General features: G+C 48.0%; 1 protein-coding gene across 6 annotated transcripts in view; it reads right to left on the reverse strand.

The window, feature by feature from the left end:
* Positions 1-18,018, reverse strand: part of MADD (MAP kinase activating death domain) — a 40,185-nt gene that overhangs the window by 12,124 nt on the left and 10,043 nt on the right. For 2 of the 6 annotated variants that reach the window (XM_080817408.1, XM_080817405.1), the window contains exons 11-26: positions 16,642-16,745; positions 16,360-16,550; positions 15,730-15,983; positions 15,343-15,482; positions 14,433-14,534; positions 12,615-12,717; positions 12,047-12,233; positions 11,797-11,947; positions 11,275-11,481; positions 8,398-8,489; positions 7,756-7,836; positions 7,243-7,401; positions 3,877-3,985; positions 3,180-3,300; positions 2,972-3,077; positions 53-163 (exon numbers count right to left, since the gene is read on the reverse strand). In XM_080817408.1, the coding sequence (XP_080673534.1) occupies positions 53-163; positions 2,972-3,077; positions 3,180-3,300; positions 3,877-3,985; positions 7,243-7,401; positions 7,756-7,836; positions 8,398-8,489; positions 11,275-11,481; positions 11,797-11,947; positions 12,047-12,233; positions 12,615-12,717; positions 14,433-14,534; positions 15,343-15,482; positions 15,730-15,983; positions 16,360-16,550; positions 16,642-16,745 (2,218 nt within the window). Of the gene's footprint in view, positions 1-52; positions 164-2,971; positions 3,078-3,179; positions 3,301-3,531; positions 3,595-3,876; positions 3,986-7,242; positions 7,402-7,752; positions 7,837-8,397; positions 8,490-11,274; positions 11,482-11,796; positions 11,948-12,046; positions 12,234-12,614; positions 12,718-13,077; positions 13,138-14,432; positions 14,535-15,342; positions 15,483-15,729; positions 15,984-16,359; positions 16,551-16,641; positions 16,746-18,018 lie in introns of all 6 variants that reach the window. The other 4 variants (XM_080817407.1, XM_080817404.1, XM_080817409.1 and 1 more) reach the window with 3 other exon arrangements.

The following is an 18,018-nucleotide window of genomic DNA, read 5'->3' on the forward strand; positions in this document are numbered from 1 at the left end:
GCGACAAGTGCCAGTGGGAGGGGAGCCTAGGGGATGGCCCAGACATGCTTACCAGGTTCGCCAGCTGATCAAGCACTTCGTTGATTTGCTGGCTGTACACAAGCCCAATATGCGACTTTCCCATTAGGCGCCTCACCTTCTTCCGGATGTCATTCTTATTTACCTGTGAAGCCGAATGGGATCTTAATGAGGGCTCTGCTCTCCTTGCAACTGACATAGATGTGTCATGACATAGACACAGACATGACATAGAGGGGAATGTATGAGCAAGTTTCCTACCATGTGAGACAATTCTGAGTCCACATCACTGAATATGAGAGAAAACATTCAGCTGTTCTGCCAACAGGCTGGGAAGGAAAACCCTGGCTGTCTTGGGGTGGCTGCTGTAGATAAGTAGCTTTTAGAGCAGGTCTGGTTCAAATGGACTGGGGTTCAAGGAGACACTTCCTCCCTATCCCCAACTGTAACATTGAGCCCTGACAGGGCCCTAAAAACCCCTGGGGCTCCTTAGAGTACAGTTCAGAAATGAGACTTTAGAGGAGCAACATTCTGGCTTGGCTGTAGCAGAGACATGTTCCTGGGGTTCAGGATCACCACCCTTTCCCAACCAGAGTTCACCGGGACCCCTGCAGTTCACCAGAGAAGAGAGATGAAACAAACTAAGTCAGCCTGTCAGGTGTTTTCTGTGCTGGGTCAACTAAACCCTGCATGTTTAGAGAGGCTGGGAGAAAGAGGAGAAACCCAGGGACTCACTCTCAAAACAACTCTCTTCTACCCATCAACCCCACACTTATGCTTCCCTTTCAAAGCAGGACTCTTCTATTTGGTAACACAGTTCTTCCACAGCTATAACAAGTACAACCGAGTCAACCCAGAACTTGCCATTAATTTTTAACAAGTAACTCCTTTTACATCTATGGAAAATTCTATGTGATAAAGGGCTAGTGCTGAAAAATGAATTCTGACTATCCTAAGATTTTAGAAACTGTTTTTTAAATTCATCATATTATGTACGGAGTTCTAATGGCATCCTAAAACTACTTAGCAAAGGAAGCCCATTTAAAATTCAAAATAGGGGGCGCCTGGATGGCTCAGTTGGTTAAGCGTCTGCCTTCAGCTTAGGTCATGATCCCAGCGTCCTGGGATTGAGCCCCATGTCAGGCTCCCTGCTGGGTGGGGAGTCTCCTTCTCCCTCTGCCCCTGCTCATGCCCTCTCCCTCTGCTCACATAAATAAATAAAATCTTTAAAAATAAATAAAAAATGAAAATAAAACTCAAAATAAACAGGGTGCCTGGCTGGCTCAGTTGGTAGAGTATGCAACTCTCTTTTTAAAAAGAGTTATTTATTTATTTATTTTAAAGATGTATTCATTTATTTTTGAGAGGGAGCACACAAGCATGTGTGAGTGGGGGCCGGGGTGGGGGAAGGTGGGCAGAGGGAGAGAGAAAGGGACAGAAGCAGACTTTCTGCTGAGTGGGGAGCACGATGTGGGACTCGATTCCATGACCCTGAGGATCACGACCTGAGCCAAAACCAAGAGTCAGACGCTCAACTGACAGTACCACCCAGGTGCCCCTGTTTATTTTTGAGAGAGAGAGGCGGGGCGGGGGGTGGTGAGGGGCAGAGGGAGAGGGAGAAAGTCCCATGCAGACTCCAAGCTGAGTGCAGAATCAGACACAGGGCTCGATCCCACGACCCCAAGATCACCTGAGCTGAAACCAAGAGTTGGATGCTCAACTGACTGTACCACCCAGACCTCCCAAGTGTGCCACTCTTAATCTTGGGCTTGTGAGTCCCAGTCCCATGCTAGGCACAGAGATTACTTAAAATTTTATTTTTTATTTTTTATTTATTTTTTAAAAATATTTTATTTATTTATTTGAGAGAGAGAAAGAGCTAGAGAGAGCACAAGCAAGGTGAGGGGCAAAGGGAGAAGCAGGCCCCCTGCTGAGCAGGGAGCCCAAAGTGAGGCTCCATCCTGGGACTCCAGGATCATGACCTGAGCTGAAGGCAGATGCTTAACTAAGCCACCCAGGAGCCTTCCAAAAAATCTTTTTAAATAAGAAAATAAGGGGCGCCTGGGTGGCTCCGTGGGTTAAAGGCTCTGCTTTCGGCTCAGGTCATGATCCCAGGGTCCTGGGAATGAGCCCTGCGTCAGGCTCTCTGCTCAGCGGGCAGCCTGCTTCCCCCTTTCTCTGTCTCTCTACCTGCTTGTGATCTCTCTCTGTCAAACAAATAAATAAAATATTTTTTAAATAAATAAATAAATAAATAAGAAAATAAAATTCAAAATGAACAAATGGAATAGAATCACCAATCATCTTTACAACATTCCTCAGTACAAAAGCCTGGCAGCTTTAGACAAACAGAGCATGTGTGAGCTGTAGCAACCTCACACTTTCTTTTTCTTTTCTTTTCTTTTTTTTTTTTTTAAGATCTTATTTATTGGGGCACCTGGGTGGCTCAGTGGGTTAAAGCCTCTGCCTTCGGCTCAGGTCATGATCCCAGGGTGCTGGATCGAGCCCCGCATCGGGCTGTCTGCTCAGCAGGGAGCCTGCTTCCTCCTCTCTCTCTCCGCCTGTCTCTCTGCCTACTTGTGATCTGCCTGTCAAAAAAAAAAAACCCCAAAAATAAAAAAATAAAAAAAGATTTTATTTATTTATGACAGAGAGAGATAGAGAGAAAGGGAACACATGTAGGGGAGCTGGAGAGGGAGAAGCAGGCTTCCCGCTGAGCAGGGAGCCTGATGTGCGGCTCGGTCCCAGGACCCTGGGATCATGACCTGAGCCAAAAGCAGACGCTTAACGACTGAGCAACCCAGGCGCCCCGAGACCTCACACTTTCAATCAGGAAGAGAGACCTAGTAAGATGCTCTGGCCGCTTCCCAACTGCCCCAGAATTTAGGTCACAGGAACAGGCCTTGTCCTTCTGGCATCAGCAGTAGCTGGGCACAAGCAAAGTCGACATTACCTTCATCAGTAGCATGTAGGAGATGAGGTTGTGCAAAAGCGTGGCCAGCAAACGATCTTCATCATCCTCCAGACGCTTCCGGTCATGCTCTCCCAGGGACAGGTACCTGAGCAGGAGACCAGCAAAGTCAGCTCTTAGGCAGGAGACCACAGAACTAACTTGGAAGAGGCTGAATTTGCATTTTTCAAGCGTTCACTAAGTCTCATACCTGTCGATCATTTCCTGGGGACCCTGGTCCATACCCATTCCTTCTCTCTCCAACATCACAGCATCTAAGAATGCGTCTTCCCAGAACTGCATTTGGTCCCATAAAGTAGAACGTTCTTTGCCTGTGTGGAACAGAATTTTTCTAGGGGCTTATTTAACATATAAAGAATACAGCTGCCAAACCAAAGTAAAGAGTAAGCTCTAGATAAAAGGGACAAATTCTAGGACAAAACAAATGTGAGCCTCTCCACCCGAGAACTAACATTCCTGCCACCAGCCCCAGCTCCTCCAAGTGAGGCCCAGCCCCTCCCGAGGAGGAGGGATGAACACAGCACACAAAGAAAGGTGGTTACTTATAGAAAAGGTCTCCATAGCCGCATCCTCTAACTGGTCCCACATCGATCCTTTGTCCCTTCCTGCCAATTTGTGAGCAGGAAGAACCATGGTTGCAAGAAAGGAAAGACAGACAGACAGAAAGACAGAGGCTGTTGATTAAAACCAAAATCTAGTCTCTTTCAATGCTCACCTACTGCCTTTTCCAGACCCAGTAAGTCACCTTCTGCAGATATAAACACACCCTCTAACATCAGCACTGAGATCAGCCCAAAGCTAAGCAGCTACATGTTCAGTGCTACCCTCCTCCCCAGCTGAGTCCAGCTTTCTTCCAGTGCAAGAGGCCTTCCCAGTCTGTGTCTCACCTAGGAGTCCCTCGTAGAGATAGACTCGCTGGCTTACATCCTCAGAAGAGCGAACTGGGCTGCCCACCAGCTTCTCTTTGACACTTGGCTTCAAGCTGTGGGCTTTCCCCTACAAAGACGTGACAGGTTAGCTGCCCAAGGTACCAATGGACAGGGCAACGTAAGCCACACAGTGCATTAAGAGGCCCACACACCCGTTAACCTCCGCTAGCAACATGCACTTGAGCAGTCCTGCTTGTGCTCCTATGCTCGCCTCAAGGATTGGACCAGAAGTCAATCTGATAATGCTGTTTTCTGCTGTTGCCTCCTACAACATGCAATCACATTTTCATTCTCCTTGTCTTTACCCTAGAGTCTCTGTAAGACTCTTTGATCTTTAAAATGAATAAATAAGAAGCGAATCCTCTGTAGCAGCATGATGCAACAGAAGAGAACTCTGGTTTTGAAGACAGACTGACCAAGATTCAGATCCCTGTCTCTTACTAGCTGTGTGATCTGACGCGTAAAACTTAGCTTCTCTGAGTCTTGTTTTCCTCACCTGTAAAAGGAAGGGTATAATATATCTACTTCGTAGGACCATTATGGGAATTAAATTAGAAAATACATATAGGGGCGCCTGGGTGGCTCAGTGGGTTAAGCCTCTGCCTTCGGCTCAGGTCATGATCTCAGGGTCCTGGGATCGAGCCCCGCATCAGGCTCTCTGCTCAGCGGGGAGCCTGCTTCCTCCTCTCTGTCTCTGCCTGCCTCTCTGCATACTTGTGATCTCTGTCTGTCAAATAAATAAATAAAATCTTTAAAAAAAAACATATAAATGCCTGGTACATGGTTGGATGGGATAAATGTTAATTTCCTCTTTCCTACCATCTCTTAGAAATATCTGCCCCTTAGAAAAATCACTAACTTTACCTGCCATTTCTGCAATATTAGACTCTCTATTCATTCAAAAAAGATTTCAAGTGGGTAAGAGGCAAATTTCATGCCCATTTCACAATTCATGCAACAGCATGAGCAGAGAAGCGACTGATCAAAGGTTATGAGGCAACACCTAATTAGTGTGTCTACACGCCAGTCTCCGGGTTCATAGCCCAATTCTTTGTTCAATGGCCCATACTGACTTAATATAACTTATTTCTTGCTAAAACAGCCTTCTTTTTTTGAGCCAAGAAATTTAGCTAATTGCTCTTGGCAACTCAACTGTACAAAAACAGCCCTTGCCCACCAGCACAGAACGAGCATGAATTTGTCCCAGGAAGGTGCCAGGAAAGGCCACACACAGCTGAATGGCTTCTTGCAAGACCTCTATCCCATAATGTCTATCTTAATATCCAGAATGGAGGCACACTAGAAGGATTTAAAATACTCTCATTAAAATTGCTATTTGGACTAAAGGAGAGTTAAGGTCCATTAATTCAAATGGCTCTGATGACTCTCAGTCCCATTTTCTACCTTTGCTCAGGGATGTCATTTGCCCTATTAGAAACACATACTCAGAAAGCCCTGAGGGTGGGAATGATCACTGGTGGTAAATACTTCATTTCATTTAAATTTCATCCTCCATTCTCCCCACAAACCAAAGATAAGGACCTTTAAGCTCCTATAAGGAATACCATTCTCAGGGCTCCTGAGTGGCTCAGTAGGTTAAGTGCCTGCCTTCAGTTCGGGTCATGATCCCAGAGTCCTGGGATCAAACCTTGCATGGGGCTCCTTGCTCAGAGGAGAGTCTGCTTCTCCCTACCCCTGCTCATGATCTCTCTTTTACTCAAATAAAAAAATTTTAAATAAATTATTATTTTTTTAAATATTTTATTTATTTGACAGACAGAGATCACAAGCAGGCAGAGAGGGAAGCAGAGAGAGAGGGAGGGAAGCAGGCTCCCTGCTGAGCAGAGAGCCCGATGCGGGGCTCGATCCCAGGACCCTGAGATCATGACCCAAGCCAAAGGCAGAGGCTTTAACCCACTGAGCCACCCAGGCACCCCTAAAAAAATTAACAAAAAAGGATATTCATTCTCAACTCTAATAAGGTGACAAGTGTATCAGAGTGCTTAATGCTGCCTCAAGAGCCCTGCATACACCAAAATGCAATATGTCTAAAGGCAAGGACTAAACAGAATTACTTTAATTCCAACTGATCACTGCTTTTTGGTAGGATGTAGGGCAAGTTCTTTTTTTCCTAAGGCTTTGTTCCCCTCACCTGTCAGAAGAGATGAGTCACAGCAACATGCTGAACTCCAAACTTCTTGAGAGAGAGAATGTCTTATTCACCCTCTTTCTTTACAGAATAAAGCACTTAGTAAATCACTTAATAAATATTTATTAAAGAATGAAAATATCAAATAACTGTTAGAAATATGAGAAAATAAATGCTATTTTATTTATTTATTTTTTTAAAGATTTTATTTATTTATTTGTCAGAAAGAGAGAGAGCACAGGCAGGCAGAGTGGCAGGCAGAGGTGGAGGGAGAAGGAGGCTCCCTGCTGAGCAAGGAGCCTGATGCAGGACTCGATCCCAGGACTTTGGGATCATGACATGAGCTGAAGGCAGTCACTTAACCGACTGAGCTACCCAGGCATCCCTAAAATGTTATTTTATTCTTTAAGATTTTATTAATTTGACAGACAGAGATCACAAGTAGAGAGAGAGGAGGAAGCAGGCTGCCTGCTGAGCAGAGAGCCTGATGGGGGGCTCGATCCCAGGACCCTGGGATCATGACCTGAGCCGAAGGCAGAGGCTTAACCCACTGAGCCACCCAGGCGCCCCTAAAATGCTATTTTAAAGTGCTATATAAAAAGGGGCACCTGGGTGGCTTAGTCAGTTAAGCATCAGCCTTCGGCTTAGGTCATGATCCCAGGGTCCTGGGACTGAGCCCCGCATTGGGCTCCCTACTCAGTAGGGAGCCTGCTTTTCCCTCTCTCCCTGCTTGTCCTCTCTCTCTCTGTCAAATAAATGTCTAAAAAAAAAAAGTGCTATATAAATAGAGTAGTGACCAGAATAAAACCACACTATTGGCAGAATGATACAAATGAGAGCGGTCATTGCCCTGACATTGCCATGAAGACACCTACCACCTTATCTAATGGTAAATATGGGAATAATTGCTACATAGGATTTGAAGCCCTAATGTGCCTGGGAAGGGAGTCCAACTCATCAGTGATCCAGGAAAGGGTCCTTAAAGCCCCAGATCGTGGAGTAAAATAACTCTGAAAAAAGCCTTAAGAAACATTTTCTTTGAAGCCAAATACATGGGGATAATCCATTCCTTACTTCCTCTTTTCCTTCTAATTGCCCCTAATGTTTCATTCTTTTCTAACCCACTCCCCTCCCATGAAAGAAATGACCTCCTTTTGTTAGTAAACAAAACTTACAAAGATGGTGCTGGTAGCAGAGTTGGTCTCAATTTCACTATCAGACAAGGTGCCCCGAGAGCTGGCCAAGTGGGCGCTGCCCTCACCGCCTGGCCCATCACCTGCGTTGCTGCTCAGGTCACTGTCTGCTCCAAGGGTCTCTCCAGAGCTATTACTCACCTGGAAAGGAAAGAAAGGTAATAAGGGATATTCCCCAGCAAAGGGCTCCCAGAAATGCCCAGCTGTTAGAGCTCTCTACTGCCATCAAAAACAAAACAAAACTGAAAACAAAGCACTGCACTTCAAAGGTGTGTCAGAGAGCCTCTGGTAGTACCTTCTTTACAAGATGAGAAGCCCTGGGTGAAATCTCAGGGTCTGATCCTGTGCACACAGACCTATGCCAGGTGAGCATCTCCACCGTGAGAACCAAGCTGACACGAGACTAAGAGCCTCCAAAGGAGAAATCAGCCCCCTATCCCAAAGGGGGACTCACACCCCACCCACCAAGATGCCAGTGTGGTGTTCCCCTACCACGGTGCTAACTTCAGAGTCCTGACTTGAGCTTCGGATCATAACGGCTGGACTCACACCAATGACAGAGTCTGGATCAGTCCTCTGAAACGACACGGGGACTCAGACACATTAGAGGAGGTGTCCCACACACTCTCAGTTTTCCTAAGAAATACTGTACTGTCTTCCTTCTCCTCAACCCCAACCTACTATCGTCATCCCTAAACAGGTCACAAGACGTTTATCTTTTTCCTCAATATAAAATATACATGACTTGCATTGATGAAAAATAATAAACACTAAAGAAATACATGCTCGCTATAGAAAATACGTGAAAGAATGAGGAAACAGAAATAAACCGTAAACCTACCACTAACATGAATCACTGGTAAGGTTTTAGTATACTTCCTTTCAGTCGTCTCTACAAACATTTTAAAAATAAAATGGGAATCATACTGCACGTAGCCTTGTAAAACATTTTCCCACGTCACTAGATTTTTGAAAACAGTCTTTAGTAGATACTAACATAGTATTACGTACATATGCTACACTTATTTCATCATTCTCCCATCACTGGGCATGCATGTTGTCTTTTTTTTTTTTAACTTGAAGTATTCTGAGATAGCAAATTTAATGCTCACAATTCCCAACAAGGTTGTCACAAACCTGGGAACCAGATGTCAGGCTCACGCCACTGTCCGCGCTGATCTGGGACTTTTTCTCCTCTGTCTCAAAGATGGGTTTGATGACTTCGGGCCCTGGGTAGGGGAAAACCTCTGTCACTCCATACACAAAGGCAAGGGGCAGGCTGGTGAAGGGAGTGGGACAGCACACAGCCAGGTCACACACCTCAGCATGTCCCAGTCACCTTTCCAGGGACTGCCCCCACATCAGGCCCCACTGGAAGAAGTCCCCAGATGCCTTAAGAACCAAGTAGGACAAATGAAACCTGGCCTCAAGGGGTTCTGCAGCCATCTCCACAACCCGAGAAAATTCTCAGCAAATCATTCTAAAACAGAAAGCTCCACAAATAAATTTCTAAACCACATTCCCCCATACTCAGAGTCAGAGCTTCACTGGTGTGTGAAACCAGTTAAGGGTCCCCAGGCCACTCATTGCTTCCCCAACAAACGTGTCTAAAGGAGCTAGAAAAGGACAGGCCCAGCGAGATACAGAAACACCAGCTGTTTCTGTGGATACTGACTACCCCAACCCTATATGTCTCTACATTTGAGATAAAAACCACCCTCATTTTTTCCCCACCCACCCACAGTGGTATGGCAGAAGGACAGAATGACAGAAAGCAAGAAAGCGTGCCTAGGCAAGCCGCCAGAGAGAGCTGGGAAGCTACAGACTCAACATGGAGGGACAGCAACCATCTCTGCCAACTGTGCCCACAGGCCTTCTAACAGGTGAGGGAGATACCAGCCAATGAGGGGCACTGAAATAGGCAAACATTCTCCCCACCAACTCTGGAGCAATAGCGAACCATGTTCTAAGGGACTTTATGCAGTAGATGCCCTGATTACAGCCTGATTGCTAGGAGGATGGGGGGAAGAAGCAGCCTGCAAGTCACATACCTGTGAGTCCCATACCACCTACCTGCTTTCATTCCAAATACCTCCCAAGAGCAAATTTGGGGTGGGGCTGACAAAGGAAGTCTGCCCCAACTGGGCCTGGGGAGTTGGCAGGTATGGGAGATTTGGGAACAGGAAGGGGCATTTGTTCCTTACTCTGTTTTTCCAAAGCTTTTTGCTTTTTCACTTCCTGGTGCTTGTTCCACAATTCTACCCCAGATGCAATGTAAGCAGGAGAGAAAGACAGACAGAGTCAGAGGCTGGTCAGACAGAATGGAAACCCACCCACCCAGGCTGATTCAGTCTCAGGCACAGGATTAAAAATCAAGAGATAAAAAGAGATCTTCATTTGGGGGGGGCGGTTAAAAATCAAGAGATCTAGTGCCTTCCATCCCCACTCATGAACTAAAGACTCTAAATTCCTAACCTGAACCTGAAAGTGGTAGGAAGAACCCTGCGGAACACTGGAGATGGCGCTGCCTTCAATCACGTTCCTCCATCTTGGCGTGAGGAAACTGACGCCTCTGGAGGCTGGAGCACTTTACTCGAGATCATGTCACATAGGACCAGTTTAAACTTCCATCACGCCCTGCTATCTCTGCCAAATGAGCTGGGCAATGGCAATTTTTAAAGATTCCAGACAAGACAGATGATCACCTCAAGCAGCCAAAGGGGTTCAGAAGCATGAGCACCAATCTGTGTGATTTGCTGGACTGGACAGAGGCCACTCAGGCAGGCAGTCAGCATCCCTCCTTGCCTCTACCAAAAAATCTGACTCACCCTCAGAATCAGCGCCTGCCCTGCCAAGTGACCCATTCTTAGCCAGTCATGGGGAAAAACGCTTCCAGTAAAGGTGACAGAGAACGTGAAATACTCAAGAATAGCATCTTTGTTGCGGTAAAGAAGAGAGAATACTGATGATAGATTCTTTTCCCGGAAGAACCTGAGCATATCTACTTAATCAGATCTCCTAGTTTCCCAGATGAGGAGGTAGAGACCCTGAGAGAGGAAGTGGTTTGCCCAAAGTCTCATTCCCAGCTGGAAACAGATGCGGGACTAAAACCCCAGGCCTTCAGACTTGTGCTTGGGGGCCTTTTCTAAAACATCACATCAGGCAGGAGGAAGGCAGGGGTGATGGCCTCTAGGACACTATTCTGCTGGCTTAGAGAAGGGGAGCTCCCCAACGAAGGAAACTGGTGCCTCATCCTCATTTATGGGAACATAAAACAACTGCTAATGGTGTGGCAAAGAAGGACCCATTAGAAGCATACTGCCCACAGAAACAGAATCAGAAAAAGAAAGACGTACAACCTAGATGACTCAAGGTCAAGTACAGAGAGAATCAAATGAGGTGCCACCCAGAGAGCTCACTAAGGCACTGCCTTAGCGGGAATGGAGAAACACTCCACATAAACAAGCTCTTTATCAAGTCCAGGAAGGAGAGGGGTAAAGAAAAGCTGATTCAGAAATCTATACCTTGAGGTCTAGAGCCCAGGGAAACGGGGTTGCTGGACACCCCCCAGAGAAGCAAATTTGAGGGTAGTGTCATGGCTGGATAGAGGTAAAGTGGCCCAGATAATCATAATTTTATAGACCAAAGATGCATCTATAAACTTCCTTACAGCTTCCAGGAGCTCACATGGCTCTCCACTGTGAAGAAATCCAGACATAAACAAAAAGAGGCACCAGGAACAGAGCTCAGACTCCCTGTACTAAACCTCACTGGCCTTCTAAGCAAAACCTCCCTCCTTCCTCTAAGATGTAGGTTTGGGGAGCGTGTAAAGGTGGCGTAAGGGATAAAGAAGTGCAAAGAAACACCATCAGAAATGGACGCAGACCTGCCTCCCTCTCTGGAAAGCAAAGCATGGGGAAAAGAAAGGCAGGATTCTGGATGAATTGAAAGGAGGGAGAGGTATTTAAGAAGCCACAACCCTCCCTCCACCACACCAAACACAGTGATACATACCAACAGATGCTACAAAATTCTCTTCCTTTAAACTTCTGGTGTCTAGTTCTCTGGGACCCTTTCCTGCAGCACTTGGTGCCCGAGGTCCCAGCTGGGGAACTCTCAGCTGTGCCATCGCCTTTGGGTCCCCCCGCCCGGCCAGGCCAGGATCCTTGCCGACTGGGGTATTTACACTCTCTGTGGGACTTCTCTTCCGCTTGTCTGGTTCTAGGAAAAGATCAAATAGAGGAAGAGGTCAAAACAGACACGGTGAGTGGGAATCAAGCTATGGGAGTGAGGTGGGACAAGAAAGTCTACAGGAGGACGGAGAACGGAAGAAACGCAAGGAAAGAAAAGCGGACGTCTTATTTTTCGTGACTGGAAAGTACCCACTACAGACAAACATGCATTAAAAAAATAAATCCCAAAGCCTGATAGGAAGCAAGCTTGACCCTGAGGAACTTGTAAAAGAATGAGTTCCCTTTCCTCGGAGATCAGTAGGAGAGCTGTGGACGGTGCTGGCCCAGCCGGTGGGATCCCTACCTTTGCTATAGTAGTGGGTCTGGGCAATCTCCAAAAGCCCAAAGATGCTGGCCATGCCCCCCAGACCCGCGTGGGCGTAGGACTGCTCCAGGCTGAGCACCGTGCACTTGAGCAGGTCTAGCATCCCCTTGTATACCTTCCGACTGACCTCCTGCAACGATAAGCCAGGGCCTAGAGTTGGCAAAACTGCCTTCGGTGTCCAGGTCCTTCTTCCCACTGATGCCAGCTCCCCTCGCCCCCAGACACTGACCACGTCGGGGATGGCGTCCTGCCGGGTATCGTCCTCTGACTGCACTGAGCGGTTCAGCTTGCTCAGGACAAAGACTCGCAGCTGCTCGCTCTCCAGCAGCCGACGCACCTTTTTCATGTTGAGCCAGCCAACGCCCTGGCCATCCAGCACGCTATGGACCACCTCCTTCAGGAACTGCTGGTTCTCACTACGGGGTCCACACACCACCTCTGTGGTCATCAGCTTCTGTGCAGAGCACCCCCCCACCCCGACCCACCGGCCTTCGCCAGACTAGATGCTTGCCTCCAGGGGCGGAACACAAACCAAGTCTCCAGACGTCTAAGTCCCCTGCACCCCCTGCCCCCCTCCACCCCCTCCCCGCGTACCCAGCACTGCGGTTCCATTCTCCTCGCCGGCGCGGGCTACTACCGTTGCGTGGGGAGTCAGTCAGAATGGGCAGTGTGCGCAAGAACTGATTTCATCTGCCCAACTGGGAGGTGCTCTCCCACTCCTGAGCATCCCTAGAGGGCGGGCACAGGAATCGCTACCTCTATCACAGAACCTTGGAAATAGCCCAGCCATTCATTACCTAGAATTGCTGGATCGACCCTGAGGTGATGGAGGCTCTCTTTTCACTGTTGGGCTGTGTTTAATAACAGATGACTTCTGGTCCACTAAGGCCCTCCTGTTTCCTATAGCCAGGAAGGTAGGAATGACAGACATCACTACTGTGGTCCTGCTGCCTGCGTCAGCACCGCCCTGGGGAGCCATGTTCCACACCCACTCCCCAGAAGGGCTGGGCGAGGGTGGCCCCGGGCCATCACACATAGGTCGAAACCAGCCATGGCAATGTGGAGGAGGTGGGGATGGAGACTCAGGCCACTCCACATGCACCAGCAGCGCCCCACGGGCAAGCACGGGCGTCACAGGGGAGGGGCAAGGCAGGTCACTCATGGGACACTGCTTGCTCCGTGCGGAGGATGGCCCTCAGGCAGGCACGGAAGATGCTAGGAAAAAAAAAAGATCATGCACAGCTCACGGGCAAGACCCACCTTCACCACTCCCGGGGCCGGCTTCAGTAACAATCTCCATTAGAGTATTTAGCCCAAATACTGGGACACAAAATACACAGTTAGTAGGTGCACCGTGATACCACAACCCCTGTTCCCCTCAATGGAGCTGTAAGTCAGACCACCTGAGGATTCTCCCAAAGCTTAGTGCACATAACCTTAGTTCTCAGGCACCTCAGAGCTGGAAGCCAAGAGATCAGGAAACCACCAAGGCTCTAGGAAAGACCGTCCTTAAGGCTATGGTCTCTAAAAGCCAGGGGCAGGGTAAATGACACGAGGGACCTTCAGGTACTGAACAGGCACATGCATGAAAGAGGGACTGCTGGTTTTCATGAAACATCTTGCACCGGGGTCCAGAGGGCCTGCCAGTAGGCCAAGAGAGGAGACCCATCTTGCAGATGCTGTCATGGGAAGTGGGGTGGGGGTGTGAGGGCGGGAGGCGGATGGGAGCGAGAAGGGCAGCAAATGAGTGAGGCGTCCGCATGCGATGAAGGCATTTCAACTGCTTTCCTCCCCAACTACACCACATGAAGCCAGTGACTAACCCTTTTCCTAAGCTACTGAGTTGTGTGTGGATTTGAGCCACAGTGCTAGTTAGCCCCCTACACCTCTAGCTATCACGTCTCTTTGCCCACCTACCCTATGTTCCCATCCCCATCAGAGAACACTCCTTTGATTGCCGGAGTTTTTAATCACCGGGGAGAGAAGTCAGTTAAAATATATACGGAGCTCTTCTCACTATGCTCTCTACTGTAATTAAATATTTCAGCCCAATATCTAGAGAAAACAAACAAATGTCAAGAGAGTAAATTCCGAAGAGCCCTTCAGACCCTCCGAGCTCACAAATGAAAATCAAATAAGGTCATAACTGCTCTTAGAAGCCAACCAGTACTACCTGGCCCACCCACAGGGCCCATCGATGTGAAGCCATAGTGAGAGGCTTCTTGGCTCTGTAAACAGTGCCAGGCTCTCGCAACCATCCCCCGGCGGGCCAGCTCCCTGGGATGGAGCCCTCCTCTGCTCATGCAGCAAGAAGCCGGCAGATGATTGGTGGCAGCTCATGACCAGTGTGTTCATTATGGATCCCCCCAGAAGCAGTTATCGCACAGCCGCTGTTATCCTAAATGACACAGCAGGGCCTCCTCTCCAGCTACAAAGACCATTCCCATCCGAAAACCAGTCAGAGCCCATCATGTGCAGTGAAAGCCATGAGAAGCGGTATGAGGGGCTACAGCCAGATCAAATGAGCCATCATATGCAGGGTTCCTGACAAGCACCCATAGGCCTGAAATATCTGCCGGAGAATCCTGGTTTGGCGGAAGGAGGGCTGCAGTTACCTTTCAGACTGGGGAAGGGTGTGGTCTTCTCTCGCGCACCTTTGGTGGGCAGTGTGAGGTTTGAAAGACTGAAGCTTGTACTGTGGTTTCGATATAGGCTGCCTGTCAAGGGGAGGGTGTGAGAGCAATGAGTTAGGAGCACAGAGAATCAAAGCTGATGACTGTACCATCATCTCCATCTTCTTCCTTTTCAAGCATAACCCTGGTATCTCTGATCTACCACAGAAAGGACCAAGTCTATAATTTAGGGCAACCAAAGGAGCAACTGCCAGGATTGTTCAAAACCCAGTAACAACTTTCTCTGACCACCTCCCGTGGTAACAGCCAAGTCTCTCACCAACCGCTAACTCAGTGTGAAAGCTGACTTTATGCACTTTTGGTCAGAAGTTGATGCTGCCCTTACCTGGCTTCTGAAAAAACTCAGTCATAATTATCCCTGATGCTGGCTCTCTCTGGTCCCTGGTCTGTCCTTAATCTTTTACTGACACCACCCCGCATTTCCAGCAATATTCTCTAGGCACAAAAGTCAACCTCATATAGATTCCTCATACAGATTTCCAAGCGTGTTCATGAAAAAGTCCTTCACCAGGCAAAAATGTATTAGATACAGAACCCAAATCCAATTTGACCATTGTATTTCCACAAAATATATGACATTTAATACAACGACTCTCAGTTGACCGCTATCTTACCTGAGATAGACTGAAACCTCTGGGGATAGAGACTAATCTGTCCCTGTCCTTTACCGTCCTCTCTTGAAAATACCTTATTCACTGTCACCCGAACAAGCTGGACTGGGGCTCGATACCATCAGTCCATCCCTACATCTGAGGTTCTAAGCAGCACCCACCATGGCCAGGCTCTACTGCAGACCAAACGGGACAGAGACCGGGGAGCTGAAGGCACTTACTGGCAAAAGACATGATGCCCCCGAAGCCCTCGGTGCTGTTGTTGGAGATGGTGGAGGTGGGTGAGCTCGCGCGAGAGTCGGACTCTGCCTCGGAGTCGCTTGCCAGTTTCAAGCTGTTGGGCCGCAGCAGCTTTTGAGCCCTTGAATGCACAGTGGCATCTGTGAGCCCCAGGCAAGGGTACCTAGTCTTGGGAGTGTGGGCCTGACCTACACTGCCATCACGGCTCCCTTCCCACAACTCGTATATGCCTAGATCAAAGCACTAGCCTGGGACGGAGGGCAACCAGAGCATTTGGACTTCTCCAACTTTCTGATTAACCCTCACCCGGGGTCCACTGCAGTGCGGTCCTTCAGTCACCCATCTAGAAGGAATCCCCAGGCTCTCACCGATTGCCATTGACATGTTGGCTGAATCGGGGAGTGTAACTTTCCCCCTGCTCATCATCATCTTCCTCAGGGGGAAGGCCATACTGGGGCTCGAAGTATGGATTGTCATAGGTTCGCCGGCGCACTGACCCCTCTCCCATTTCTGTCTGGCGCCTGTCCGTGTTCGATTTGCCAATGCTGGGAGGCACGGCAGAGAAGGGCTTGGAGACGCCTACTGCTGCCTTATCGTCCACCTCTGTTGAGTCGGCAGGTTCCTAAAGGCCACATTAAATATAAACGAGTCACCCGGTGCCCAGTGATACCTTCCTGTATTCTCAGTTTAGCAGGACCAAGCCAGGCCTATCAGGTTCCCATCTACTATCCTAAGGGAATGCGAGAGAGAAGATCTCTGTGACACCCCGGTCTCTGTACCCACAAACTATGCAAGGGGGATATTAGCTAAGTCCTGAACAAAGCCCAGTGAGCTCCTTCTGTGTCTCCTAGGCTTTACGCAAGGAGACCCATGGAGAGGAACACAGGAAGAATGTGAAGTGGCAAGTTAACAGTTTCCGCCTCGACTTTCTGACAGAGGTGTGGCCCACGTGCCCAGTAACAACTCTCACTCATCCACCCTTCCGAGTTGCCACGCACAGCATTAGCTCCATGGATGACGGTGCTGGGGCTACTGCTGGCGGTGGTACTGGAGCTGGAGCGCAGTGGCGGGTTTTCCTGAGAGTTCTCGCTATCCGGGCCCGCTTCCTCAGATTCCTTCTGGTTCTGCAGCTCATCGATCTCCACCTCACTGGCATCCCCCAGAGCCGCGTGCGTCAACGGATCCACATCTGCCGAAACCCAAGGGGGCAGGTACAAACTGCACGGTCCCAGAGCCCCAAACCCTGCCCGGAGCCAGCCAGTGTCCCCAAGTACACTTACTGGGAGTATCACCATTGATGTCACACTTCATCATTTCACTGACGAAGTCACCAAGGGAGGAGTAAGAAGAGCTTGAGTCATCATAATCCATACTATCGCTGCCACTGCAGAGTGAAGAGCCCAAAAATAGAAACAAAAATAAAAATACAACAGAAGGAAGGGGAAGGGAAAAGAATCAGTGATCAGCATTAGGAAAAAATAAAAAAGCAAGGACTCTCATACACACACACACACACACACACACACACACACACACGAGTATTACTTAGCCATAAAAAGGAATGAAATCTTGCCATCTGCAACAACATGGATGGAATCAGAGTATAATACCAAGTGAAATAAGTCAGGGAAAGACAAATACCATATGATTTCACCCATATGCAGAATTTAAGGAACAAAACAATCAAACAAAGGGAAAAAAAAAGACAAACCAAAAAAGAAATTCTTAGAATTTTTTTTTTTTTTTTGACAGATCACAAGTAGACAGAGAGGCAGGCAGAGAAAGAGAGAGAGAGAGGAGGAAGCAGGCTCCCTGCTGAGCAGAGAGCCCAATGCGGGGCTTGATCCCAGGACCCTGAGATCATGACCTGAGCCAAAGGCAGAGGCTTTAACCCCCTGAGCCACCCAGGCGCTCCACAAAGAAATTCTTTTTTTTTTTTTTTTTAAAGAGGATTTAACTTATCTCAAAGAGCTTTTATTTTATTTTTTAAAGATTTTTATTTATTTATTTGACAGACAGAGATCACAAGTAGGTAGAGAGGCAGAGAGAGATAGGAGGAAGCAGGCTTCCCTGCCGAGCAGAGAGAGCCCGATGTGGGGCTCGATCCCAGGACCCTGAGATCATGACCTGAGAGGAAGGCAGAGGCTTTAACCCACGGAGCCACCCAGGCACCCCCAGAAAGAAATTCTTAATACAGAACAAGCTGATGGCTACTGGAGTGGAAGAAGGTGGGGGGTGAAACAGGTGATGAGGATTAGAATACGTTTATCACGATAAGCACTGACTAATGTGTCGAATTGCTGAATCACTGTATTGTACACCTGAAACTAATATAATGCTATATGTTAACTACACTGAAATTAAAATTAAAAACTTTTTTAAAAGGGGGGGAGGGGGTGCCTGGGTGGATCAGTTGATTAAGGGTCCAACTCTTGATTTCAGCTCAGGTCATGATTTCAGGGTGGGGGATCAAGCCCCAAGTTGGACTCTGCACTTAACAGAGTCTGCTTCTCTTCCTCTCCCTCTGCCCCTCCTTGTGCTCTTTCTCTCTCTCTCTCTCAAATGAATAAATAAATCTTTAAAAAAAAAAAACAAAAAACCTTGGGGAAAAAAAAAGAGGAGTACTCTTAACTCGAGGCCAGGAAACAAGATAAAAT

This window comes from Martes martes (assembly GCF_963455335.1).
Source record: "Martes martes genome assembly, chromosome: 10".
Lineage (NCBI taxonomy): Eukaryota > Metazoa > Chordata > Mammalia > Carnivora > Mustelidae > Martes > Martes martes.